The 27,682-nt window shown below is 37.0% G+C and overlaps 5 protein-coding genes across 10 annotated transcripts; 3 read left to right on the top strand and 2 right to left on the bottom strand.

The window, feature by feature from the left end:
- The first annotated feature begins 5,051 nt into the window (after positions 1-5,051).
- On the top strand, positions 5,052-10,807 carry LOC120011278 (protein LOW PSII ACCUMULATION 3, chloroplastic). Of its 2 annotated transcripts, none has more exons than XM_038862356.1 (12): positions 5,052-5,393; positions 6,075-6,105; positions 6,442-6,534; positions 6,615-6,677; positions 7,014-7,125; positions 7,437-7,522; positions 8,876-8,934; positions 9,029-9,131; positions 9,219-9,279; positions 9,814-9,896; positions 9,997-10,077; positions 10,424-10,807. In XM_038862356.1, the coding sequence occupies exons 1-12, from the start codon at positions 5,077-5,079 to the stop codon at positions 10,481-10,483; spliced, it is 1,149 nt and encodes a 382-aa protein (XP_038718284.1). In that variant the 5' UTR covers positions 5,052-5,076; the 3' UTR covers positions 10,484-10,807. The 2 variants fall into 2 exon arrangements, with proteins under 2 accessions (XP_038718284.1, XP_038718285.1); XM_038862357.1 differs by having other exon boundaries at positions 5,285-5,393; positions 6,337-6,534.
- Positions 10,808-12,447: 1,640 nt separating this feature from the next.
- LOC120011586 (putative receptor-like protein kinase At1g80870) lies at positions 12,448-14,996 on the top strand. Its single transcript, XM_038862736.1, has one exon. The coding sequence runs from the start codon at positions 12,644-12,646 to the stop codon at positions 14,768-14,770; it is 2,127 nt and encodes a 708-aa protein (XP_038718664.1). The 5' UTR covers positions 12,448-12,643; the 3' UTR covers positions 14,771-14,996.
- Positions 14,997-16,969: 1,973 nt separating this feature from the next.
- On the bottom strand, positions 16,970-18,575 carry LOC120011220 (non-functional pseudokinase ZED1-like). Its single transcript, XM_038862284.1, has 3 exons — positions 17,413-18,575; positions 17,204-17,228; positions 16,970-17,077 (listed from the first exon to the last, which is right to left on the bottom strand). The coding sequence occupies exons 1-3, from the start codon at positions 18,573-18,575 to the stop codon at positions 16,970-16,972; spliced, it is 1,296 nt and encodes a 431-aa protein (XP_038718212.1).
- Positions 18,576-19,268: 693 nt separating this feature from the next.
- LOC120010058 (pentatricopeptide repeat-containing protein At1g80880, mitochondrial) lies at positions 19,269-22,225 on the bottom strand. Of its 5 annotated transcripts, none has more exons than XR_005470810.1 (3): positions 21,608-22,225; positions 20,000-21,277; positions 19,269-19,881 (listed from the first exon to the last, which is right to left on the bottom strand). XR_005470810.1 is itself a non-coding variant. In XM_038860745.1 (2 exons), exons 1-2 carry the CDS (start codon positions 22,180-22,182, stop codon positions 20,212-20,214), a joined length of 1,641 nt encoding a protein of 546 aa, XP_038716673.1. In that variant the 5' UTR covers positions 22,183-22,225; the 3' UTR covers positions 19,269-20,211. The 5 variants fall into 5 exon arrangements, 1 of the variants encoding a protein (XP_038716673.1); XR_005470811.1 differs by having other exon boundaries at positions 19,269-19,852; XR_005470812.1 differs by having other exon boundaries at positions 19,269-19,739.
- A 200-nt stretch (positions 22,226-22,425) lies between these two features.
- On the top strand, positions 22,426-25,432 carry LOC120010060. The gene is made up of 2 exons (XM_038860746.1): positions 22,426-22,633; positions 25,012-25,432. The coding sequence occupies exons 1-2, from the start codon at positions 22,474-22,476 to the stop codon at positions 25,101-25,103; spliced, it is 252 nt and encodes an 83-aa protein (XP_038716674.1). The 5' UTR covers positions 22,426-22,473; the 3' UTR covers positions 25,104-25,432.
- Positions 25,433-27,682: the final 2,250 nt, after the last annotated feature.

The following is a 27,682-nucleotide window of genomic DNA, read 5'->3' as shown; positions in this document are numbered from 1 at the left end:
GTTTTCTTGTCCAATTGGATTGCTTTTCGCTTGTGCGTGAGTTTAGACATATATCGAACTTTCAAATGATCAATTTATATGATGTCATTATCGATTAGGAACAAAGGTAGGAGGTTGAACATCATGTGAGACTTGTGGTAGATTTATTACAACTAAATATGTCTTATAAAGGAGTTTTTTTTTCCCTTGTTAATATTTATTAAATTGAAAATTCATTTTAATTAAGTTTATATTAAACCCAATAGAGTGGAAGGATGTGTTTGTGATGAGTGAGAGGAGTGTGCGGGCTCTTCTTTTTATCAGGCTTTTTGAGCCCAACTTTTCACCTCGATAAAAATAGAGTAAGAGACAAAAGTCGGGTCATATGGACGCGGGCCAACACAAGGCTCGGCCCGACACTATCCAAATTACACGGTTAAACCGGAAGTTTGGGGGGCCAGGCCGGGTCCAACACTTTTTAGAACCATAAAATGTAAGAGGGGAAAAATCACAAAGAACGTGACTAGAAAATATAGGTGATTAAATTAACTTTAATGTTAATAGAATGTTGACCTTATCTCGATCAAACCAAGTAATGAGAATCCTTATAGGTATATAATTAAAGACATAAATATTGATGCATATAACTGTAAAAAGTGAGTGAGTAAATGAAAAATATTGACGCATATAACTATAAAAAGTGAGTGAGTAAATAAAAAAATATCGATGCATATCATTATAAAAGGTAAGTGAGCAAATTCATACTCATCCACTATCTTATGAGATTTAGAATTTTATTGCCTATAAATACATGCATATTGTGGAGAGTTGTACATTGCAATCAAACACACACATCTTTCAGTCCAAAACCCATAATCCATAAGGGGAAAAAAAAAGTGATGGAGAAGACTTCTCTCAAGATTGCTTTCTTTGCCTTCCTCTTTGTCATTGCATTTTGTGAGTCTCTCTCTCTCTCTCTAAATCTGTTTCTCTCTTGAATGATACATGAAATTGTTTTGTTTATATATGTATATTCAAGGTTGCTAATGGGGTTTTTTCTTCTTTAATTTTGTTTTGGATAGGCATTCCAATCTCAAGCGTGGAAGGTTAGTAGTATATTTTGGCCATAGTTTCATTCGTTATCTCTCCGGTTTACTCTCACTCAATTGTCCAAAGAACATGTTGGATTTTGTGGTTCTCGATTTTAGAAAAAAAGAAAGAAAGAAAAGAAGACTTGTAATAATATAATACTGAATTTTTGTTTTGTTTGATATATATATGTACAGGTGGGCGATTAATTGAGAACGCGCATCATTGTGAAACTGCTGATGACTGCGTTGGATTATTCATATGTCCTCCTTGGGCCATGATTTGTAAAGATCACATCTGCCAATGCCAGCCACCTCGTGTTGAATCCAACATCATTAAGGCTTAAGAGTTGAGAGTTAAGGGGGCTATCTATGTGACAAACCATGTCAATGAATATTGCTCTTTAAATTCAAAATAGATAACATCAATAAAACCTTTTTTATTTGTCATAATGTCTATGTGCCATATCAATTATATTCTTCGCTTTAAGGTTCTGGTTCCCTTGGATACATCGGATTATCCTCACAGGTTTGCATATTATTATAAAAAATCCACACCCTCCACACCCCATAGTTATATTGTTCATTGTGAGATTTCGGTTCTCGTGAATACATCGAATTACCCTCACAGGTTTTCATGTTATTATCAAAAATTCACACCCCATACATACCAATTATATTGTTCGCTTTGAGGTTTTGGTTCCCATGGATATATCAAATTATCCTCACGAGTTTGTTCCTCATGAGCTCACGTGAATACATCGGATTACCCTCACATGTTTTCATGTTATTATCAAAAATTCACACCCCATACATACCAATTATATTGTTCGCTTTGGGATTTCGATTACCATGGATATATCATATTACCCTCACGAGTTTGTTCCTCATGAGCCCAACAACTGAGTCTTGGCCCAAATCACTTAAGCCCATGAAAATGGCTAGATAACATATAAGAGTGGACTTTGCTCTTCTAAATCACTCGGTTGGGACTTACCCAACCGATGTGGTATATTTTGTTCATAACAAGTATTGTTTTTATCAACTCTATAACACAAGTTTTGACATAAAAACACCAATAAAAAATGATATGTAATACTTTTGTTACTAATGAATCCAAAAGTGACATACACAAACGTATGTAAATTTCATTATTTAAAAGCGCACAACCGTCATATCAACCAAATACGTATGTCGTCTGAATATCAACATTCCAGTTCAAAGAAGATTCATGATATTCGTGAGATCCTGAGTTCGATTCTTATTGAGAATAATGTATGTCATTGTGACCACGCACTAGGTTTTGACTAACTAACCCTTGTCATAGATGAAAATTTATGTGTGCATGGACCTAGCGACCCGAGTTTAGACTTACATCAAATATATGTCCAAAGGAAAAAACTCGTAGGATGTCATTTCCAATTATCTTGAACACAAAAAAAAAATAATAAAATAAAAAATTGACCCACAATTGCACTAAAAATTGATTGTTTAACATGAGAAATTAAATAAGCTCTTTATTGATGCAATCACTTGCCAATTACAATAGTTTGTGACATGGTCTTAATCAAGCCAAGATGGGTCCAGCAACAAGTGGTTCACATTTGCAGTAATGATTTTTACACACAAACTGACCATAACACACATTTGGGATTTTTGTACAATCATTGTTATTAGAACAAGGGTAAATTTGCTCTTCTTCTGTCGCTGGTGGCACACCTATTAAACAGAAAAAAAATACAAAATCAGTTATGATAGAGATCCCAACATATAGTAGCTCAGTTATCACAGTTGTACGCACATGATTTTATGTGCATAATGTGGGACATGTGAAGTTCACAAATTCACTGAGATCATATGCCCCCAACTCAATATCTGTGATAACTGAAATATCAACAACTGCTGAGATTGTTATCATTTTGCGAAAATTCATCGGTAGAGCTCTTATATAAATTAATATATGGCCACTCACACTTGCATTTATGATTTACACACTTGAATTGACGGAAACATGTAGATATGCGTCCGGCACAGTCTTTGTCACTAGAACATGGCCCTTCCTCCATTAGAGTTGTTTTGGCATTCACACCCATTAAACCTAACAATGAGCACAAAATAATAATAATTAATTCCCACATATATGAAAATTATCTAAACATATTCATGTGGGTGTGCTCATTTTATAGAGAGAGGGGAGGAGAGAGAGAGAGGGACTAACTAAATGCGATGACAAAGAGGATGGCAAATAAGGCCATCTTGCGAGAAATCCTCTCCATTGTTTTTCCTGTAGTTAATTTTGTGATTGGTTAGATATGGGGTTTGATTGCGACAAATTGTTGTGAAATTAGGTTAGACGAATAAGTATTTATAGGATTACTTATAAATCCATAATATGGAAATCCCTTAAATATTTTTAAGGGATTTCCAATTCTATATAAATATAGGATTACTATAAATGGTAAGTGGGTAAAATGTACAAGATTTACAAATTTAAGGGAATTATATATATATATATATACAAATTTAAGGGATTGCCAATTCTATATATATATATATAGAATTTCTATGTATATATATAACTATAAATGGTAAGTGGGTAAAATGTACAAGATTTACGAATTTAAGGGATTTCCATATTATGGATTTATAAGTAATCCTATAAACACTTATTCGTCTAACTAATTTCACAACAATTTGTTACAATCAAACCCCACATCTATATATATATCTACATATAGAGAAATTCTTATATAAGGGTATAATGTAGGAGTATAAAATAAGGGTTTATGTTTACACCATTGATTTGAAACATGTGAGACCAAAAGTAGTGGACCTCATTTGTCTTTACACTGATCCACACCATTAAAAAGTGACCCTTACTTTACACCCTTACTTTATACCCTTATGTGAGAATTCATATATATATATATATATGAATTCTCCTATAAGTACTCAAAGTAATGACTTAAAATAAGTACAACATTTTGACCATTGATTTAAGTGAAATGACTAGTGGGACCCACTGTTTTGGGTCTCACATGTTTTAAATCAATGGTGAAAATATCTGTACTTATTTTAAGTCCTTACTTTGAGTACTTATAGGAGAATCTCTCTCTATATATATATATGCATTTACTCACTTAGCTTTAATAGTTATATGTGAATTTACTTGCCTTTTATAATTCTAATTAATTAAATACTTAGTTATATGAGAATATAGAAACTGTATTATGAGAATTTATTTACTTACCTTCTATAGTTATATGTCAATTTAGTTAATTACTTGTTATAGTTGTAATTGAATACTTGGTTTAAAAAGATGGAAGAAAAGAATATTGATAATTGTCAACAAATGGAAAGAAAGTATCTTCCCACAATTCACACAAAATGTTTTTGAAGTAACATGGAAAAATAGTGCATGATTAAGCAATGAGCAGCATATGCTTACACAACAATGTTACAAATCCAATCCCAAAACATCAACAAATATTGTCCGTTTTGAGTTATGGGTCCACACGAATTTGCTCTCTTGAATTGTCTCCATAGTACTTAGCCTAGAAAATACATTTTTTGTATGAAAGGTGTTTGACTTTTGCATATATACCTCCGTAGTACTTAGCATAGAAAATATATTTTTTGTATGAGAAGTGTGTGATTTTTGCATATATAACATTCGATTGGATTACGCTAATTCGATGTGCATGATGTGAAACTCATGAATTCACTTAGATTATCTGTGTCTAACTCAACTGTTGTTGCTGGGATAACTGATTACCATGTCTTCAAATCTCTTTTCATTTTAGTTCTGTCTGTATTTATTTTTTGAAAATAGAAACAATCCAGAAAATTTTATTGGTTGCAATTAAAAAAAAATTACTTGAAAACAAAAAAATAAAAATATATTCTGAAATAGAAAAGAAAAAAATTTTTACTTTTTTAACGGTAACTTTATTGACTTTATTTTTGTTTTCTGAGGCTCCCAAATCCCGACCATAATCTCTTGCGAGTCATGGCCATGTCTACAACGGCTCTCTCTATCCCTTCCCTCACTACCATCCTTCGGCCCTCTCCGTTGCAGCCTCTCTTCAATCTCCCCACTCTCTCCTCTTCTTCTTCTTTAAGGTTCTCGTATCATACAAACATCCAATGCACGACCAACAACAAAAAACAACAGCAGCAACTGCAACAAGGGTCTCCAAATTCCGACCCCAAGACCGGAGTCTCAGTTTACAAGCCCAAATCCTACGCGGTTCTTGCTAGCGACGCCGCCAATTCTCTCGCCTATGCACTTCAAGACGGCAAAATTCGCTTGGAAATTGACTTCCCGTAATTCTTTTGTTTTCTTGTCCAATTGGATTGTTTTTCTTGCTGTTTTTACCCTAGAATTCTCTCTTCTCGTTTCGTATCTTGTTGATTCCTTTCGGGTTTGACCAGTTTGCGTGATTTACATATGTTCTTCCGAGGAATTGGATTAATAACTATATGAAAACCCGCTTGAAAAGTTTACCTTTTCTCTCTCTTTTTCTCTCTGGTGACAATTTAGTTGTTCTAGAATAGGATTATCTCTAGACCCATTTAGTAATAAGGAGCTTCATGACTGAAACTTTTTGACAGATTTTCTGGTTAGTTTACACATGTGTATTCGTTATCTCTGTTTTCTTTTTTGGACTTTGACTGTAAAACTTCTCTCATTGAAAGATAAAATTAGCCATGCACTTTCTCTGTCACTATGCATTGAAACTGATGGTAGCAATCATGGATGATTTGTGAACTTTGGATCAAAGATACATGATTCATCTATTTTATTGTTATTTTTATATTGTATTTAAGCTAACAAATTCTTATACGAATGTGTTATTTTGCTGGAATTGTTAACTTTTTGTCAATTTTTAACTAAAATATCATATATACTGAGATCTCCATATCATTTATTTTTGTTGCCATATAATTCTGCTAACATTTATATATTCTCTGTTTGTTTTCTTCCCTTGTTTGCATGCACTTCAGGCCCTTGCCTAGCAACATATCTTCTTACAAGGTATTCCTTCTTGCACTCATTTACAAGCGTACTTTTACACTCAAGGGCTCTTGCTTAAGGCTTTCTCAAATGTTTATGTAGTGCTTTCTGTCATCACTATGTACTGCAAGTTCCTTTTATTTTGAATGCTTTCATTTCTTTCAGAATATGAACATGTTTTTGGGTTACCAAACCATACTTCATGTTTTGTTTTTACCAAATGTCAATGGTATTGTTGAGGGGATCATGTAGATTGATTTGGTGGTCCAATAATGAAGAACAGATTCTTTCTGTGGAAGGGAGAGATGAAGAAAATAGATACATCACTTTTTAAAAAAAATTCCTAAACATGTGAAGGGATCTTCAGACGATTTCATTGATGCCAACATTCAACTTGCCTTAGCTGTTATCAGGAAGCTTCAGGAAAGAATGGAAACAAGAGCTTGTATGGTAAGATAAGACTCCTTTCTCATGAAACATCTTCAATATTTGAAGTAAAAACTGAGGTAAACGAGTGTATTTCATTTCAGGTGTTTCCTGATAAGCCAGAAAAACGCAGGGCCTCTCAGATGTTCAAAGCAGCTTTTGATTCGGTATTTTTCAGATCACAATCTTTTTGACAAAGTATGCCTGTTCAACCTATGACATCGGTATTCATTTTGTCAGTGGTGTCTGCACCTGAAATTTAAGGTCATTCATTTCTGTTGTAATGAGTTGATGGGGATTTAAACAATTTTAGAGATTTAGTTATAACTTCTGCATTCAGTCAAAATGTACAATGTAATTAGTGAAATCCCATCTTTGTTATGGTAATTGGTAAGGTGTTCTTATAGAATCTTTTGAACTAAATGAGTCTTAATTACTGAAGGACACAATGGCTCAAATTTCAAAATTTTCTATTATCTCTGACTCTTGTTTTTTACTTTCAGATTGATGGTATAACTATAGGTTCTCTGGATGACATCCCCACAGGTCCTGTTACCTCTTTCTTCAAATCTATAAGGAGCACTCTAGATTTTGATTTTGAAGATGATAATGAAGGTAGGTTATCCTTGAATCCTTCTATTATGGTGGACATTTTGTTTGCTCGTGGGCATTCTATTTTCTATATAATGTCTTCACTTATATGGGAAGTACCTTGATTGTTTTGCATTTACAATCAATCCGAAAGTACCCTGATTGATGGTCCTTTACTCTTCTCTTTGAAATCGAGCATGGCTGGAGATTTAGAGCACATTTTTGTGCACAGAAGGGTCCACCAGGCACTTATATCTCTATTCGTATGAAGATGAAACAATGAAAAAGATTGGTCTTAGTCTTCTACTCTTCTCTGTTATTTCTTACAACTGCAGGTTGCTGGAAATCGAGTGAGCCACCGTCCATCTACATATTTCTAAATTGTAGCACTCGTGAGCTCTCTAACATTGAGAAATATGTGGTACGGCTTCAGTTAACCGCAGTTTTTTCCCCCTTTTTATCAGTAGTTTATGCATATTTTAATGTCGTTCTCCTATTTAGAAAAGGAGGTACTGCTTTTGTTTAAAATTCATTTCATAATACCTGCATATAAATCTGTAAATCTTGTGGCATGATTGGCAATGGAGTCTTTTGACCGAATCTCAGCTGGTTTCTTGTATACTACAAACTTCAGTATCTGTTCATTGTAATATTTATAGGCGAAGAAATCACTTTTTGTTCTTCTCACGTGATTTTTAAGAAGAAACCTTTCTGTCATTCGTTTTGCCTTTACACAAAGCAGAAAGGTAAATAAAATATTGTAGTTTACACTTGCCATAGTTATAGGCATAGCAGAACTGCAGAAGGAAGTTTGGTAGAAAAGGAAAGTTTTATATTTGAAGTAGAGTGCTCTTATAGGAAGAGGAGGAAAACTTATTTAAAGTAGAGTGGTCTTAGTATTTAAAGTTTAAAGTAGAGTGGTCTTAGTATTTAAAGTTTTCGACTTGTCATTATTTCGATATTTCGAAGTATGGAATGGTAGAGCTTATAACTTATTTAAGTACAAGGGAAATGTAAGAGGGTCTCATTTTAGAGAGGAAGGGAAGCAAATAGAGGAGATTTTATCTTCGTACACACACTTGCTATGAGGTTAACAGAGTAAAATATCTATTTTAACATTTTAAGATGTTACTTATATTTCCTTCGTTTTTGAAAATTTCCTTTTAATGGAAAGAAATTACATTTTTCACTTATCATCATTAGCTATTGCAACTTGATGTTTGATCACATCTATAGGTGCCTCCAAGAAAAGAATAGGAGTTTAATTATGAGTATATGTAAATGTGTTGATTTGCTAAATTTTTGTAAAACTGAAATTTGTATGTATACCCCATTTATACTACCTTGGGCATTCCAGTTTTCTGTGACCGTCATCTGCATTCTTATATAGTTTTCATTTTTCTCTTATCTTCTCCAGAGATTTTGTATATTTACTCACTTTTGTAGAAGTTTGTAGAGCCTGACAAAAAATTTGTTGTCTTCAAATGAATCTCTTTCAAGAAATTCACACAGATAATCGTCCATCCTATCTTGTAGTTGAAGATTTGAATTTAATAAGTGATGTATTTTCATCTCAGCTGTTTTTGCATGCCTGGACCATAAGTCTATAAGAACAAGCCAGCCGCGGTGTTTAAACTTTAAGAGAGAAATTAAAATGTTAACATGAAGACATTGTTTATATCCTCATTTTTATGCCTGTACGTGAAAGATCCAAAGTATTATTAACTTTCAGAAAGCATTGGCAAATACCTCATACTTTGATTCCGATTTGTAGGAAAATTTTGCCATGTCAACTCCAACGCTTCTGTTCAACCTTGAACTTGACACATTGCGGTGCACTTTTTTGCTTTTCGTCTCTACAAGTGATAGTTGATTCCTTGGTTATTAGCTACTTTATAATGGTAAGTAAAATTTGTTTGGCTCGCAGTGCTGACTTGGGTCTTCTTGGATTTCCAACCAAAGATCTGCATTATCGTTTTTTATCCCAATTCATCCCAGTGTTCTATATACGAACAAGGGAGTATTCAAAGGTACTTCACTCCTTGATATACATATTTGTTTCTGTTTAAGGTTTCTTTGATCTAATTTTTAATGACTGTTTTTTTAACCTACATAAGACAGTAGCAACAGCACCTTATGTCTTGAACTATAGTGGGGCACTCTTTCGCCAATACCCTGGTAAGATTTTAAAATTTTTCATTCTATTGAGTATTCAAGCCAGTAAACCCTAAACCCTTGGTCGTGGTGAGTGTTTGGGGTTTTAAGGCCTAATCTGATCAAATCACAAAATGATGAAACAGGTCTGTAACAGATTATTGACCGGTAATACTTATTGCATTTGGAATTTCCATGTAAGAGGGGTATATAAGAGTAATAAGATAATTTTCAACCTGACTGGCAAAATTTTATTATTTCTTATGCTGATTAGAATTGGAAAGAAAAGTCCAAGATGAAAGGAACTTGTATGAAATTCAAGTAACCTTTATTTGTTGGAAATTTCCTGGTCCGTACTTGTGTCTCTGTGTTCTGCTGTTTACACTCATTTGCTAATGGAGCAAAGCAGGTTGTCAATTTGCTTGCGTCAGTGCTTGAATAGCTGTTTTTCTAGCTTTGTGCCAACTCTTTTCCCAATGCATTATTTTTTTCCACTATCAAATATGTGCATAGTTATTATATTTTTAGGTTGAAATTTCTTACTTGCAACTTGTGCAGGGCCATGGCAGGTGATGCTTAAACAAGCAGATGGTTCTTATGCTTGCGTAGCAGAGAGTGCAACACGCTTCACACTTGGTGAGGTATGGACGTGTCTTACTGTGTATGCAGTCTTTTCTTGCTTAGTTACATAATGAACATATTCTTGTTTTAAGAATGGACTGATTATTTGGTGCAATCCAGACCAAAGAAGAACTATTGAGGGTCCTGGGACTACAAGAGGAGCAAGGAAGCTCATTAGAATTCCTTCGGAGAGGCTACAAGGTTTCTCCTGTTCAAACTTTGTATTTTATGATTTCATTGCAAATTAGTGAAGTAGTAAACCATAAGTTGTATGTAGGAAGGATAAAGGTATGAAAAATGGTCAACATTTCATCTTGTAGGAATACAAGTTATTCGCTTGCTCTTATTTTTCTAGTAATTACAAGTGTTCTGTTCTGGAAACATTCTATTTCGAGCTTGCTATGCGTAAGCCAGAATGTTACAGATTGAAACCATTCTGTTAGATGTGTTTAGGTAAGTAGAGCGGATTTAAAAGAAAATAAACTAATAATATGGATTTTCTTGTTAAGTATACGCGTTACAAAAACTACCTTATCTAACCTTGCAGGCTGCCACTTGGTGGGAAGAAGATGTTGAACTGGAAGCATTTTCTGAATGGCGTAGTTGAGCCAGAAGTCGCTGAACTCAGCAGAAGCTCATTGAAAAGTGACAGATTGCAAAGAAGTTACGGATGCTGCTTCAGAGTCGAGATTGAAGATTTCTTGGTGATATTCTTTTTCCATCGTTTTCTCTTCCACCGTAATGATTTTTGTTTCGTTCATCTATATGTAATCCTCTCATGTTTCTTGCATTCTATTATTTATGGTGATTCGAGATATGTAGAATGCCTAAATCCCCAACTCCTTCAAGTTACCCATCACTGGATTGTTTTGTAGTTCTAGTGTAAGAGAAACAACTGTTATACATAGCTAGAGCAACCTTATTTGTCTCATACCTGTAGGCATGTCGAAGAATGAGATTACCGTTACAGGCGGCAGCTTTGATTCTTGAAGGATGAAGTATGGGAGGATAAAAGAGGGTTTCTGTGTTTGTAGAGGCGCAGAGAGAGAGAGGGGGGCAGACATGTGTCAGAGCGATCGATGTATGTTTTAGGGAAAATGGCCAAGACCGTTAAAGCCGTTATACTGAAAGGCTGAATATCTGATCAAGCCCAATTTTTTATTTTCAAGAGAAAAGCTAACGGAGGGCCTAGCCCAACCGTTAAACAGAAAGCTGAATTCTGATTAAGCCCAAATTTAAAGGAAGCTAAAGCTCACGGAGGCCCAGCCCAATCCAAATAGGTCGAGCACATCAATCCCCTGAATATCTGTAGTTGTTGAACTTTATAGTATAAAGCATACTTTCCCCACTAATTATATTTTAATTAGTTCATTAAAAGATGTCAAAGTTTATTATTATATTCATTAGAACATATGATAGACTGGTAGAGTGTTTTAAAAAAAATCAGGATAGCCTAGCTTATTATCTTTCCGAATTTAGGGTAAACTGCATCCAACATCGAAACTTCGAACCAGCGAGCTGCGATATTCCCTTGCGGAATCTTAGTTCAGTGGACTTGTCCCACCTCTAAATCCTTATATACATGAACTTTGACCAAGTCTTATTTATTGTCAACTATGCTATCTAAAGAAAAAAGGTGATTTGAAAGAAAACTTAATTAGTACTAATATTGCATTAATTTAAACCCTAATTAATTATGAGTATACCCACCGAATATTGTGGATTCATTTGTGCATAGTATATACGTTAGCTTTGATGATTTAATTGATCCACTTTTAATATCTCGTGATTGTACAATACAAGAAAGATATATATATAAAGCCAAAACTAAGAACAAAATGAGATGCCTCACACTCCCACTCCCGGCCACCAAAGAACAATAAGAAAGAAGAAAAAGAAGAGAATCCTAAGACCTCTCTCAATAATGCAATTTCATTAATCAATACTTATACAATAATGCAATTTCCTTGTGTAAATCACCACGAAAGAGAGCATTATTGACATCAGCAACAAGAGTCTTGCTTCATACCTCTCAATTGAACCATTCGACTTGAACTTCACTTTATAAATCAATTTGCAACATACGGGGTGCTTAAGAGAAGGAAGGGAAGTAGTTTCCAAGTATTTCCGCTGCCATGGCATCTCTCCCATGATGATTTTTCACTGTTTGATGGAAAATTTTAGGCTAGAAAGTAGAAACAGAAGCCAAAAAATACATGTGATTTTTGGTGTGATTGAATCAAAAATTTCCTTGATTTTAGAAATTGAAATTTCCCTAACTTCTCCCTACTTTCTTCTCCCTACTTTCTTTCCTTTTCTCTAGCAAACCATTTCAAATTTGAATTCTAATATCTTCTAGCATGATTTTTTTTTTCTTTGATTACTCAATCAAGTCAGCCATCACTGTAATCCATATTCCCACCATTTTCTATTTCTTTTTTCTTCCACTCTCATGACTTTCTCTGCAAAAGTTTGCGGTTTAGTCAATAGGACCTTGGGACCCTCCAACCCTCCTTTTGCCCACCTTCACTTCCTCATCACAAAAATGACAAAATCAAAGAGCTCCACTGTTTAGAAAAACCAACACTAGTGTCAATATCAGTAACAAAAGTACTAGAACGATAATTATCAATCCTGGTTATGATTATCCAACTGTGAAGCAACCATGAAAAAACTCTGAAAGAAGCCAGGAAAGAAAAAACCCATTTACTCGTTTTGTTAAATTTGATACATTATCTTGTGGTGCCAAACCCAGAAGAACAAAATCATGCCTTCAAGGGCACTCTCTCCAGGCTTCAATCCTACAAGACAACCCAGGATCATATCCAAGACCAGGATCTTGTTTTTGGGTCTCACAATTTCTGCATCTGCAGTAATTATCTTCACAATTCTTTACTTTCTTTACTATCTCTGGTGTTCCCTTGTAAATCGCTCAAAGACTATTCCTTTTGACTCTTGTGCGCCACTGAAGCTCCAGAGGTTCTCGTATAGAGAACTAAAGAATGCCACAGATGATTTTGATGATGCGAACATTATAGGCAAAGGTGGGTCTGGAACAGTGTTTCGTGGCATTATAAGAGATAGTAAATTACTTGCTATCAAGAGACTCGACTCTCTGTCTTTGGAGACAGAGAGAGAGTTTCAAAGTGAGTTGCAGATTCTTGGTGGTCTAAGGTCTCCTTTCTTGGTAACCCTATTGGGGTATTGTGTTGAAAGGGGCAAGAGATTGCTTGTGTATGAATATATGCCAAATAAAAGTTTGCAAGAGATGCTATTTGGAGATGGACATTTGGGTTTTTCTTGGGAGAGAAGATTTGACATAATTCTTGATGTTGCTAAAGCTCTAGAGTTTCTGCATTGTGGATGTGACCCTCCTGTGATTCATGGAGATATTAAGCCAAGTAATGTTTTGCTCGATTCGGATTTTCGAGCAAAGGTTTCTGATTTCGGGTTGTCAAGGATTAAGGTTGAGGGTGAGTTTGGGGTGGATTTGTTTAGCCAAGATCTGGGGAGGAGTCAGGAGCTATGGAAGAGCCAAGAGCTGTCAGGGAACTTGGGAGGAACTGGTGTGGAGACTCCTGCAATTAGTACACCTGTTGAAGATAATACTGAGGTAGATTTTGCTCTTGCTTTACAAGCTTCATCTTCCTCCAAAAATAGTAAGGTAAGTCACAATGTTAGAGCTTTGAACTTGAATTCATTAAACTATAATGCCAATATGGTAACTGAGAGTAGTGATGTTAAGGTTTTGAGTGGTAAGGGGAAAGAAGTTTCAAACATGGATATTGGTGGGGATGATTGGAATTGTAAGTTTGTGCCTTATGATGATGAGTTCTGCAGTGTTGAACATAGTAAGGAATTGAATAGGAATGCTTGTTCTGTTGTTGACGATGTGGAGGATACAAAACAATGGGGGAAAGATTGGTGGTGGAGACAGGATGGGAGTGCTGAATTGTGTAGTAAAGATTATGTCATGGAATGGATAGGAAGCCAAATTTGTCCTTCAACGAATCCCGATTGGGATGAAGAGCAGATAAGTACTCCTGAGAAAGCTGGATTGTCAAATTCAACCCCATTAGATAAGCTAGAAGATGTAAATGAGCCTCAGATGCAAGAATCCAAACGCGGCAAGAAAAATCGCAGAAAGAAGCCAAGGAAGATGCAGGAATGGTGGAAAGAAGAGCATCTTAGTGAAATCAGCAATAAGGGTAGCAAGATTAAGAATTTCAAAACCAAGTGGAAGAAAGGATTTAAGATTGTTCATATTGATCTGGGTAAAAGGCTTCTCTTTCGGAGACGAAATGTATTCGGGGAACAGAATCAAAATGATTGTGATCAAAATGGGGAGTTCAGTTTCAGAAGAGGTTGGAGGAGAAAGAATGCACTTTCCACGGGAAGTGATATGTGTAGTGGAGATCTTTTTAGCAGAGAGTTAAGTAGCACCACAAGCATGAGAGGGACCTTGTGTTACGTTGCACCAGAATATGGTGGCTGTGGGTTCTTAATTGAGAAGGCTGATATATACAGTTTTGGGGTTTTGATTCTTGTGATTGTGTCTGGCAGACGGCCATTGCATGTTCTTGCCTCACCAATGAAGCTCGAAAAGGCGAACTTGGTAAGCTGGTGCAGGCAATTAGCTCAAACTGGGAACATACTAGAACTTGTAGATGAGAGATTGAAGGATGAGTATGATAAGGAGCAGACAAGCTTGTGCATCAACTTGGCACTTGCTTGCTTGCAGAAAATGCCAGAGTTGCGGCCCGATATTGGTGATGTTGTTCGGATTTTGAAAGGGGAGATGGATCTCCCATCACTCCCATTTGAGTTCTCTCCTTCTCCCCCATCAAAATTGTTGAGCAGGTCCAGGAGAAAACAGAAGGCTAATGGAGACTAGGGTCTGCAACATATATCATTGATTTTGCTTCTTTAAATCATGTGACATTGGTTTTTTTTTTTCTCTCTTGAGTGTAACATAGATTGGAAGCTGATACTGAGAAAAAAGAACTGAGTGTATGTGGAATATGGGATTATGTTGATGTATGTATATTAGAAGACTGGTTTCTTGCTTTCTATGCCCCTAACCAGCTGCAAATATTGATGGATCAGGTTCATGTTGTGCTCCTTAGTTTGTAAATTATACTGTGTTTTTCACATTTCAAGTTGCTGGGTGCATTGCAATTTCTTTGACAGTCCTAAGACAGCAGAACTCCCATCCATTGTGGTTTCTATTTCAAAATCCAGTTCATCAGTCAAACTTGTGATTGAATTTTTCTCTTTTTGGTTTTCTTGATACTGCATTTTGATGGGGCCAGATAGTGACACTTACAACCTCCAATAAATTAAGGCCGGAAGCAACAAACTTGGCAATAAAGATGCCTTACAAATTTAGGTGAGAAGAATAATGTTGCCTTCCCAATTAGGGTTTGAATTTTCTTATGCATTAAATGGGGTTTGTTCATCTTTTTGAATGCAATATTTAAGGGTGCAGGTAATGATTGCCAATCTATTTTAGATTGATGTTTGTTGTTTGACTAGCTAGGAATCACTCATGTCATAGTCAGGGGCTAAAGCTTATCAACTATTGAAGCTATGCATCATTACTTCAAAATAAAAGGCACTAAGTGCAGCAGAAGCAAGAATATCTTGTTTTGTATTAGACAATTTTGCTTGACCTTTGGTTGTTTCACATTTTCTGAAGCAAAAGTTCTGGGATTTCTTGAATGAGCAGAACATATGCTATTCTTGGCTTGAATCAATAAAAGACAGAACTTTCACAATTTCTTCAATTATGGGTATGTCTTTTCTGTTAGACAAGTCAATACTTAGAGATAGAGATTGTGGAGGAGAAAAAAACCAGAAAGAAATAAAGGTAGGCCATGGCAAATGTTTAATGATTTCCCACTAGTTTTTCAAAATACCTAGCTATTTGGGGCTTGAGCATTTGTGATGGTAACTCAAGAATTCCATTGTGTGTTGGATTGCAACAATAGCTGCTGCTTTTTTTGTGAAATGAGACGCAGAGGGAAAAAATTTTGACTTGCTAGTGCAGAACACAACTTCATTTTCTTGCAAGTGCTTTCATTCAACAGAAAAAAGAAGGCCGTATAGAAACAACACAGTGAGTGAACAACTCAAGAATAATTGACTTCCCTAAAACTACTTGCAAAAACTAAAAAGAGAGAGATGTTGCGACTCATACACAACCAGAATTTCAGATAAACTCATCTAGGACATGTTTATGATAGATTTGAGTGCTTGTGCAACTTCATCACCCCCGTCATCAAGATCCCCATCATCAAGTATTTTTCTATACCGGTTACTGACATTCTTTCCATTCAAGATCTCCATCAATACAATCCCAGGGTTGTACCTGCATCGCTCCTCGGTTAAATGCGCTGTCCCCGCAACTTCTGGAGCTGAATACCCTGTGCTTCCAGATACTAGTACGTCCACATGTGTTTAGCCCAAGGCAATTCACAGACATTTGGGACTCAGTTTGACAATGTTGCCCTGGTTAAGGTATATGTGACCAATTCTAATGTCTCTATGGATGATCACTCTGGAGCTAAGCGACTACGTTCACCATTTCGTTTGCAATTCTCAACTTGCTGTCCCATGGCAGACTGTTTACGATCTCATGTGAAAGATTTACTCCAAATTTGTTGACTAATATGGGGATTTCACTCTCCAGGCAGCAGTGCAGCACCCCAGGAGCTTCAAGAAGTTGATATGATTGCTCATGTTGGATGCAATTGCCATTTCATTTGTCACCAATTCAAGAATATCCAAGCTGGCCCCAAGCATAAACCTTTCTTTCTTGAACTTCTTGACAAAAACAGAGCGAGATTCATTTGTTCCCTCATACATGCAGAAATTCCAGTCATGGTGCAGGAGTTTTCTTCTGCATAGTAGTTTGTTGCCCTTATAAGCTCTTCCTCTGAGAAACTTTGGATTGCACTTTCCTTTAAAAGTTATGATGACCTGTTCTAAACATCTTACCTCCATTCTTCAAGACAAACTACTCTCTTTCATTTACCCAATCTAATATTTAGCTAGTTGGGTCTTCTCTGCATCCAAAGGCATTGACCTCTAATTAAACAGGTATAGCGAAGCCTGAAACTTCAACACTGCTTAATGCGAACTTCCATGGACTTTCCCACCCTTCCCATGCCGACCTTATTGCTTGGGATTTTGGTTGATGCTATTGCATTGGATGTCCAGCCGAAGTCAACTTAGATTTTTTTTACCCTCATTCTGCGCCTGTTGAATCATGGTCGAAGTTCCTGCCATGAATATGTTTTTAGTCTTCATATCCCAAACAGCTCACAGTTTGATCGACAGGGACAGCATAGCTAGCTCATGGTTGACAATTTAACAAACAGCAGCAACCAGCACAATTTTATTAGGATATCATTGGGTATCTTTCTTGCATAACTGATACATAATCGTTAATGGAGAAATGACTGATACCCTGGCAAACATGCAGGAAATTCCTTTTTCCCCAATTCCCCAGATTATCATGCTAGGAGGGAAGACCTGTGTCTTCTACTGATGGATCTGAGTTCTTGCGAGACTTCTTTCATGGTGGGTCTTTCATCAGGATTATGTTTGAGACATTTAAGTGTGAGCTCCCCAAATTCCACCAATTGCCTATCTCCTTCTTCCAATAAAACGGCCTGCAAGCAGCACTGAAAATACGTGTTCCAGTAATTACTTCTCCCATTCTCATGATTAGAACCAGATTCATCATCACTATCTTCCCTGGCTATTAAACCATAGGTAGATTCACGATTAGAACCAGATTCATCATGACCATCTTTCCTGACTATAAAATCATAGCTAGATTGATGATCCTTATCAAAGGAGACTCTGCCAATGGCCGCATCTAGGGAACCGTTGACATCACCAGGAGCAATAATGGTTCCCAATTCATAAAAATCCCCCAAATCTCCCACTCTTTCACGTGTCAACATTTCAAGCAGTACTACTCCAAAACTATACACATCGCATTTCTCTGTGTATCGTCCGCTAAGGATCTCAGGAGCCACATACCCCATAATTCCACAAATCTCCTCTGCATAAACATGTTGTTCACCGGCAGGGATTGGTATGGCCAATTGAAAATCAAGCAATTTTGCAACATAGTCCTCCCCTAATATTATATTAGTAGGGTTTATATTCCGATGCAGAATCAACTTCGATGTTCCGTAGTGAACATACGCCACCGCGTTTGAAATCTCAGTCGCAATCCTCAGCTTAGTCTCCCATGGCAGTTCCTGCGGTTGATTGGCGGCGTTATATATGTATTTAGAGAGGATTCCGTTGCCAGCAAATTCGTATACAAGTAGAGGGAGTTGGGTCTCCAAACAGTAGCCGATGAGCTTCAAGACGTGCTTGTGGTTGCTCATGTTGGAGGCGATTGCGATCTCGTTAGTGATCCATTCCACGGTCGATGTTCTTTTGAATTTCTTCACCGAAATCTCGCGGTCTTCGTGGATTCCTTTGTAGAGTGTGTGGTAGAGATCGTCCCGCAGTATTCGACCGCGTTCATAGCTGTTTGTGGCCTCGTTGAGCTCTTGTTCGGTGAAACTGCGAATCGGATTGCATTTGCCGTTGAAACCAGTGATGATCTGTTCCAACACGAGCGCTCCGTTTTTCAGGAAGAAACGCTCCTGATCTTCCTTCCATTTGTTGGACATTTTCTTCTGGGTTTTGTGGAAAATCAGATCGGTTGGACAATTTTAGGGATTATTGCTGATTCTTTATCCTCCACATCAGGGTTATATGAGTTCGGAGGTCTGGCCCAAACCCCTAAACAGTTCAACAGGCCTATAGACGACCCTACGAACACGCGCCCATGAACAGGTTATAGTCCAACAGGTCTCCACAATCAAGACCCAACCCTATCATGTAAAAACATTTTGCACGAATGACATTTAGTTTCCTTATAAAGAGCACTTAACTTCTCGATCTTTCCGATATGAAAGTTCCCATCAATAAACATTGGTATAAAAGGGTACCTATCAATTTTGTCTTCATTAATCAATGATTGTCATTGATGTTTTTTTTCATAAATATATTATTTTGTCCTAATTGGTGTCACCAGGTCTTTGTTTCTAGTACAAGAGGTATTGCAATTCAAAATAACACAGTTAATATGAGTAATTATTGAATGATCTTGGCACACTATGTTATACGTTGATGTAGTACTGCATCAAAACTATAGAAGACGGTGCCAATTCACACGTAGTTTGTATATTTTTAAAATTTGAATTGCAAACTACCTATTTCTATCCTCGACTACCCATGTATGGTTACAACATTTGTGAATTGACAACATCCTATTAGTTCTAGTATACTATATCAACATGTGACATGGTATATCAAGACCATTGAATAATTTCCCAAGTCGATATATATACATACAGTTGAAGTTCATATGCCAGTATATTCAGTGTGCAAATTCGGAAGGGACTACACAAAGATTATGCCAATGACAGTTATTTTGATACATATATCAGAGTGCTCCTATGCTCTTGATTTATAACCTCCTCTATAAAAGCCAGTCTCAGCAACAAACGTTGATCTCCAGCAGGATCATCATAAGCAAGAACCCTTTCAAAGCCGAAGTCTCAGCAACTAGCACTGAGACTGAATGGCATCAGTAGTCCAGTTTTGACAGAGAGCTTTGCCATCAGTGTCATAAGAGACCTCAACAATCTGTCCACAATGTAAATTTCTCGCGCATCAACACTGAGTTCGATTTCTGTCTGACAAGGATTTATCCAAAAGATCAATCTCTGAAGACATTCTCCCTCTGGTTTTCATTCAATGAGAACATTTTTTGCACCACTCAAATCCATCTAATAAAAGGCAAAAACACATCATAAAGGGCATCTAATTCTGAAGACAAGCTATGTTCCTCCAACACCATAAAGTTTCACATCTAATGCAGCATAAAAGATGATACTATTTCCTGAAACCAGCCAGCGAGTAAGCAGTCAGCTGAAAGACAGATGCAACTTCCATGTCAGACATCCCCCAACGAAATTGCCATCCATCACAATCCTAGTGAGCGTTGCATTCATCATCAAAGAAAAATAAATAACTAAAGAAATAGTACCTGAATCATGCGGAAAACTGTCAGAAGTATGGAGCCCTGCAGGTCCGGAACTCTTGCTCATGAGTAATGCCTAATCACCTCTATTTGAATTTGTTATGGAGGATGAACTGGGTTATCACTTGAGATTCCTTAATATCCTGCCACATAAGCTCCTCTGCTTCCAGTTTTCATATATTTTGTGTGTTTCATCAAGAGCTTCTCAAGGAGATTCTTCAATTGATGTCCCTTTTCTTTCTTGATTGACGTTGATGACTTTGCTCTTCATTGGCTCTCCTATGATTTACCTGTTTATCTTTCTTAAACTTTCTCACCTGCCGTTTGCTGTTATCACGGCTTCCTCTCGCTGGTTCCTTCAAGATCTTCTTGAGCTTGGGATCATCGGGAATTCCAATTGATTTCATCTCAGAATAGAATTCCCTGGCTTTGATCAACAATCCACACTTAGCTAGCCCTTCAACCAACAGTGTGTAGTGTGTCAAATCAGGTATTACCTCATACCGCTTCATTACTAACCATAACTTCAATGCATTGTCAGGTTGCTCTGATTCCAAAAACTTGCCAAGAATTAAGAAAAAGGTCTCCCCATTAGGACCTAAACCAGCTGCCCTCATGAGATCAAGAACTTTCGAAGTTCCTTCAAAATCAGCTCCCTCAAGAAATGCATGATAGGTCTCAATTGTTGGGGTGAGTTGCTCCCCTATCATTGTAGCCAATATATTTCTAGCTTCTTCTTCCCTTTTTGCTTTACACAAAGGACATATCATTGAGTTATAAGTGGCAGAATTCGGCTGCAAACCTTCTTCTTTCATTTTGTCTAAGATTTTGAGAGCTTCCTTCAAACAATTCTCGCGAGTTAATACATAAATCAAAGCGTTATAGATCTCGAACCCTGGAGTCCAACCCCTTCTCTTCATTTCGTTGTAGAGCCTCAGTGAGTCAAAAAGATTACCAACCTTAGAGAAGCAGGAAATCATATAAGTATAAGATGTTGCATTTGGACTAATGCAGCACTTAGACATTTCCCTCCAAACTCTTTTTGCTTCAACTATGTCAACAGATATATTACACCACCCATTGAGAACAATATTAAAGCCCTCAGTGTCCAAGGGAAATAGATTTTTGTTTATGAGCATAAACTCTTCTGCCTCTTCCGTGTTCCCATTTTTACAAAGGGATTTCAAGAGGCGGTGGAATGCTTCTTCATCAGGGCTCAATCTGAATTTCTCCATGATATGAAATGTCCGAATAGCCTTGCCCGGATCATTAGCAGCTGCATATCTAATTAGAAACAAAATGCAAGACAATAATCATTGTGAATGGAAGTCCAGAACAAAGTGCAAAACAGAAAAACTGTGGAAACTAGAAGGCACTAGGCATTGTTTTCCAACAAAAAAACTCATAAAAACCCTGTTGCACTATTTTTTTTTTCACATAAACACAACATGTAGTGAACTAAATCAGTAATATAATGGTAGGCTGCTGAAGAAAAACATGGCCACAGCCCTCGTCACTCAACATCAACAACAAGAGATGATAAGGTACATAACTGCACATATGAAAAAGGGAAGGTGGAGAGGGTTAATATTTATAATAGTGGTTCAGTCTTACCTATCAATCATAATGAGCATTGCCCTCCGTGTGCCACCCAGTGAGGCCCGATGCAAATCTCGGATCAAACACCAGGCAACATTGAACTTCCCATGATTACCCAACACCCATACCATCAACTCGCAAGCTTTATCATCGACGCAACTCAATTTCTCGCCCCATTTGAAAGCCAAAAATGCAATTCGCCACTCTTCCCTCAACACCCATATCACCGAATATATCAAATCTTGATTCGCTTCAATCCCGGACTCATTAAGAGAGACCATGGCTTCTGCTTCCGAGGGGAAATCAGCGACCTGTTTCAGCAATTGCAGAAGATCCTGTGCACGAGGATCACAAGCTTGAATTTTGATCCTTTCGGTGATCTCAAACGGATCAACGAATGTTCGAGTGGAGAACCACTGAAGAGCAGAGAAGTGAGGTCGGGTTTCAAAGGGTATGCGACGTGTTTGATGAAATGCCGAGGATAAAGAATAGAGTGGACGTAATGATGTAGGAGCGTGAGAGAAGCGATGCAGAAACGGAAAAATGAACTGGGATTTTTGAAGCCTTCTTGTAAAGCAGAAAAGTGCCATAACCTACGGTATACGACGGTATAAAGGCACTGCCGTAGTTTCAATCGGAAAACTTTGAACCCAAGTGCATATATATCCCCCGACGATGCGGGCACAGGCAGGGAAAACCTGTTTTTGCCCATTCGGGCAGTTCGTGACCCGACCGTTTTCAGGTCCAAACGGCCCAAATAGGGCCCAAAAGTGAGATTGGGCCTGTTCGGGGTAGCCTCTCGGGATATCTAAACCCCTAAAACCTATAGAACCGAACTGGAGAGGAAGCGGGGGAGGAACTCAACGAAAGCGAGTCAAAAAATGGGGGGCGAGGCTAAACCCAGTCAAGACAGTAGCAGCGGTGGAGGGTTCAAGTCACGAATGGTGTACTATATCAACAGTGGGGAAAAGAAGCATGTCTTCGCCGGAGTGGCAATTATCAGTGCTGTCTTTGGGATCCCTTGGTACCTCATGACTAGAGGTTCTTTTCTTTCCCGTTCTTTTTTTTTGGCTTTTCTGTTTATTTATAATATAGCTAGTGATTTGGGTTTACTTAAATTTTGTTTCTTTGAATCCGCGGTGAATTTTGTTCGGTTGCTGAGGAAGTGAATGATTATTTCGTAAATTTCACAATTTTATGAGGTTTGGTATTGCTCTATGCCTATAGCCATATGGCTGGGGATATGACGCAGGTTTTTATTTTCACTTGTTGATACATTACCTGAGGCATTAGTGAGTATGCGCGATCATGGTAAATTGTTGAACTTTTTTTGTTTTAGTGGAGATGATAAGGCATAAACATCTGGTGAACTGTTGAACTGTACATGAGAAGGTAGAAGACTATGATGGGCGATGTAGAAGATGAGAATTGATTCATGTTGTTGGGTTTTTGTGGGGTGAGAATTGGCTGCCACATCATTGGCAAGATAAACGAAGTTTTGACATCTATGTGGTGTATGATCATTCAATGGAGCTTATATGTGATTTTTAATATAAGAATGCAGCAACTTTGTATGGGAGACTTTGTCATCCTAGATGCTTTATTTTCGACAAACATCTGTTTGTATCTTATTTAAGGGATGTCTAAAGAGGTAATGTGGGAGCAATAACGACTGAAATTTGAGATTCTGAAACATTGAACTACTGTGATAGACGTGGGATGCAGATGATGGTACATTCACAAATTTGACCTATGAGGAGTGTGGTACTGTTGTGGAATATGATATTCCTTATTGTCCACTTTCCTTGTACTCCAGAAGGCTTCTTGGGATGTTTGGAATCATCGGCAAGTTATGTGCGTTAAAGTACTAATGTACATGTTGCAAGTTGGGAAGTTTAAGTTCTGCATTTTCGTTCAGTAGATTGGAATAGGTTGAATAGTGAGAGATCTCGGGGTCGGCAATCAGGCTCATTCTGGTCCCTGTTGAGGTGGGTTCAGGTTTATTTCTAATGGGGATGGTTGGCATGGTTAGAATGGTTAACCTTTATGTGTCCAAATTTTCAAAGTGAACATTTTTGTCTCTTATTTACTTAGCTTAGATGACCAGCCTCGCGTTATGGTGAAGTTTCTCTATTGCTACTTAGGTGTACTAATTCAAATAAAAACTCATTCTCTGTAATGCAGTATTAGATTACATCATTCCTAGTACTATCGCATCAGAAGGCTTGTGCATGGGGTTCAACTTTATTTTCTTGTTCATGGTGTGAAATCTGACAGTTTTGCCCCCTTTTATGTCCTGAAGTAGAATTTGCTTGAAATCTAGCCTCAGCCTGTACTCTGATGGAGCAATTTATGGGTGCCACAATGAGGCATTGACGAGCATTGGTGTTTTTGACGTTGGAGAGTTTTGTTAGTTCTTGTTAGGTTATTAGTTTTTGTTTTAGTCTCTTGGGGATATCTTCATTTGAATTGGGGAAAACATCCATGTTGATGTAAACGGAGATATATAGTTAAATCACAATTTAGTGCTGGTGTCATATCTTTCTGGGTTGGGTTGTGCTGTGGGAGACTAAATTTCTTTAGCTCAATCAAATTTTTGAGAACGGGATTTGAACTCTTGTATACATGTAGCAATGTCTAAGATTCTTATACATGGTTTCCTTTCATCTTTACTATTATGTTGTTCTCTCATGCAACATCACATCATGGTTATCCACACTAATATTATTAAATGCTCTTAATAATTTTAAATATTGCATGTAATTTTGTTTAGGACAATCTAGTGAAAATGTTACCAGTGCAATTGGTCTAGGGGTAGACATAGAATACCCATCTCTACGACCATAAGGTCGTAGTTTAAAATTTAAATCAATCTCCCCACCTAAAAGGAAATGTACTATCTAGTTATTTAGGTCTTACCCTGTAGGTGGTCAATTTTCGTATCCTTCTAATATTTCTACTGGAATTAGCCTTGATTTGGTTCACGTCTTATTTGATTGTTAGAGTTGGCGCACTAATCTCAGTGTCCTTTCCTAGAGTTGGCGCACTAAATTTCAAACGCGAGCCTCGGTACTTGTTGCTGCCTGAAACTTGAGCATGCAAGCTGTCTCGAATTTAAAATCCTTCTTTTATTGCAAACCTAGGCCCATTGTTCTACATTTCTAACATCCAAATCTCCAATAACTGTTAAATTTTCATATTTGTTCTGCAGTAGGAAAGTTTTTCAAGTTTGAAGTTAGATTAAACATGGTTTCATGAGCATACATGCTTCAGAAAGAGTTATATTGGGTAGGAGTTAGAGAGTTGAAATTAGTTTGGCCATAAAAGTAAAATCTTTGAGGATTTTCTTTTTTGAAAAATGTGTTTCAGCTATTAACAGTTAACGAACTGAAATCTGGAAATTCTGTGTCTTCTTGTAGGATCAAAGCAACATTCTCATCAGGATTACATGGAAAAGGCCGATAAAGCTCGACAGGAAAGGCTTTCTCCTGGTTCATCTTCTGCTACATGATTTCTTATACCTTTTCCAGTGATCTCCTTGATAAGTGGTCGAGTGGACCTTTGTTGTTTGGCACTCCCTTTTAAGTCTCCCTCTCCTACCCACAAGTGGCTGTGTTGATCCATGAGGCATGTTTTCAGTGTCCAGTTTTGGGAGAACTTCTGTTTATTTTCTTTTTCAGTTGCCATACCTGGGCTGAGACCTTGGAAGTGTTTAGGGGGTTGATATGAATAACGCTTGACTACTTAAACACTATATTCAATCAATTTGATGTTGCAGACCATGCTTAAATGTGGCATGTAAGCACATTAATAAGATTATATGCACCGTCTTACGTAGTAGTTGGTTGTAATATTATAACACTACACATTGGATACAGGAACAAAGTGTTGCAGGCGCCTGTAATATGTTTGAACTAATTTCAGAAACATTGTTCCAAGGAATTAGTGATACGAACAACCCTTCCCACCTCCAACAATTAGCCATTTGTCCGCTTTAGGCCTTTGTTCTCCCAAGCCCACCCCATTATGGGCCCAAGAAGTTTATCCAGCAATAGCCTCATGCGGGACTAGGCCCGTGGTCATACAATTGTCCAAGCCTACACTGTCAAAGATAAGGCTCACGACAATGAAAACATATCAGCAAGTTGATTGATTGAAATTTTAATAAATTCTATCGGGTTAAGTCAACTTTTGGCCATTGAAAGATACTCAAAATTTCACTTTGGTCATCGAAAGATCAAACGTTTCAAGTCGATCGTCCAAAGATTTTTTTTGATACAATTTGGACACTCGGACAGATTTGGTGAATTCTGGGCAGTCAACGCGCTGATGTGTCACATTGACCGATAAAAATAGGGTTGTTATTGGTACGGTTACCGTTACCAAACACGGAATACCGTTACCATACCAATTCTTTCGGTAACTCAAAAAATGTTACCGTTACCGTTACCGGAAGAGTCGGTATACCGATCAATCGGTAATGGTAAGTCGGTAATTGGTAAATTTACCAATTCTTAAACCTATTTAAAAAAGAGAATAAAAAAAATGCATCAAGTAGCATTGTGCTTAATAGTCATTGTATAAAACTACAATACTTTCATCTTGCCTACAATACCAATAATAAAAATGATAGATTAATGAGAAGGATCATTGTGCTACATGTGAATAAGATAAAATACCTATCAATCGAAGAAAAAAAGAAAGGAGAATTCACATAACATTATTCCAACAATCTATAACGTAAAATCTTTCATTTCATTAATTTCTAATATTTTTAGTATCCGAAGTGTTTTAAACTCCATAGCAAGTAAGCTAGAAGAAACAAGATAAATAAAGATAAAAAACCATAATGGAAAGGGAGAAGAAGAACATGTAATCAATACCAACAAAGCATTTTGTTATGTAGCAAACGCTGCTTTAAAGTTAATGAAATTGCTACGAGTGATATATAAATGATAATCCTAAAAATAATCAATGGTCTATATTAAATTAAATCAATCTAATGATCATAATTAAATAAAACTAAAACTAAAAATAATATTAATATATATTTAATATATATGTCGGTAATCGGGAAATTTATCGGTTTTGAACTTTGCTTACCGTTACCGTTACCGAAATCATCGGAAAATTTACCATACCGAACAATTGGTAACGGTATACCAATCTTCTGCTATTTTCTGTAACCAATTGGTCGGTAATGGTATACCAATAGATAATTTACCATAACAGTAACAGCCCTAGATAAAAACAATTATATTTTGCTTATGTGGCATGACAACTGTCAAGATTAAACAAATAAAAATGCCAACTCAAACAAAAAACCTAAATAGTGACATCTCAAAATTTCCCCAAAATTCAAACAAAAACCCTAAATAAACAATTACAATGAAGAAGACGTTGAACTCAGGCAATCCAAGCATGAAATCATTGTTTCAAAGACATCACAATGGACCAAATTAATAGCTCACAAGGGATTGCTCTCAGGTTCATACAAAGAGAGACGAACGTGATAGCTCATGAAGGATGGCTTTCATGGATTTAAAGGCTCACAAACCCGAGTTTACCATAAAGGAGCTCCAGCCGTGAAGACAATCAACGCCTTTGATGAGTCCTCTTCGAGATCGGCGTTGATGATGATGCGAAGGTTGTTCGACTAGAAGACCTCCGAGACACCGGCGGTTGACTCCAACTCCCCACCCAAATCTGATTAGATCTCAACTTCAGAGCAAACCACCAAAATGAGAGAGAAGAAGGGTCGGAGAACCAAACCAGAAGAAGAATCTGCTAAATCGTTGCAAGACAAAGGGGTAGAGATGGAAGGAAGGTGGAATATTAATTTTGTTAAAAATATTAATTTTTATGCCACGTGTACATATAGTCTTCACGTCGTCAAGCCACATCATCCCACATTAACGGTTGCCTACCAGTGACTGCCCAAAATTCACGAAATCTGTCTGAGTATCCAAATTGTATCAAAAAAAAATCTTTGGATGACCAACTTGGGACGTTTGATCTTTGGATGACCAAAGTGAAACTTGAGTATCTTTCAGTGGCTAAAAGTTGACTTAATCCAAATTCTATCTAAAC

Source organism: Tripterygium wilfordii, chromosome 12 (assembly GCF_013401445.1).
Source record: "Tripterygium wilfordii isolate XIE 37 chromosome 12, ASM1340144v1, whole genome shotgun sequence".
Classification (NCBI taxonomy): Eukaryota; Viridiplantae; Streptophyta; class Magnoliopsida; order Celastrales; family Celastraceae; genus Tripterygium; species Tripterygium wilfordii.
The sequence above is the reverse complement of the archived record's forward strand: the minus strand, read 5'-3'. Positions and strand labels throughout refer to the sequence as shown.

What these genes read in the sequence shown, in the direction of transcription:
- LOC120011278 (XM_038862356.1), top strand. Translation starts at nt 5,077, where the DNA reads ATGGCCATGTCTACAACGGCTCTCTCTATCCCTTCCCTCACTACCATC. An exon ending in GCAACATATCTTCTTACAAG is followed by an intron (nt 6,106 to 6,441) that starts GTATTCCTTCTT and finishes AAACATGTGAAG; the next exon opens with GGATCTTCAGACGATTTCAT. An exon ending in TCAAAGCAGCTTTTGATTCG is followed by an intron (nt 6,678 to 7,013) that starts GTATTTTTCAGA and finishes TTTTACTTTCAG; the next exon opens with ATTGATGGTATAACTATAGG.
- LOC120011586 (XM_038862736.1), top strand. Translation starts at nt 12,644, where the DNA reads ATGCCTTCAAGGGCACTCTCTCCAGGCTTCAATCCTACAAGACAACCC.
- LOC120011220 (XM_038862284.1), bottom strand. Translation starts at nt 18,575, where the DNA reads ATGTCCAACAAATGGAAGGAAGATCAGGAGCGTTTCTTCCTGAAAAAC. An exon ending in TCCATCAGTAGAAGACACAG is followed by an intron (nt 17,229 to 17,412) that starts GTCTTCCCTCCT and finishes ACCATGAGCTAG; the next exon opens with CTATGCTGTCCCTGTCGATC. An exon ending in CTGTCCCTGTCGATCAAACT is followed by an intron (nt 17,078 to 17,203) that starts GTGAGCTGTTTG and finishes CCAATGCAATAG; the next exon opens with CATCAACCAAAATCCCAAGC.
- LOC120010058 (XM_038860745.1), bottom strand. Translation starts at nt 22,182, where the DNA reads ATGGCACTTTTCTGCTTTACAAGAAGGCTTCAAAAATCCCAGTTCATT. An exon ending in ATGCTCATTATGATTGATAG is followed by an intron (nt 21,278 to 21,607) that starts GTAAGACTGAAC and finishes GTTTCTAATTAG; the next exon opens with ATATGCAGCTGCTAATGATC.
- LOC120010060 (XM_038860746.1), top strand. Translation starts at nt 22,474, where the DNA reads ATGGGGGGCGAGGCTAAACCCAGTCAAGACAGTAGCAGCGGTGGAGGG. An exon ending in TTGGTACCTCATGACTAGAG is followed by an intron (nt 22,634 to 25,011) that starts GTTCTTTTCTTT and finishes GTCTTCTTGTAG; the next exon opens with GATCAAAGCAACATTCTCAT.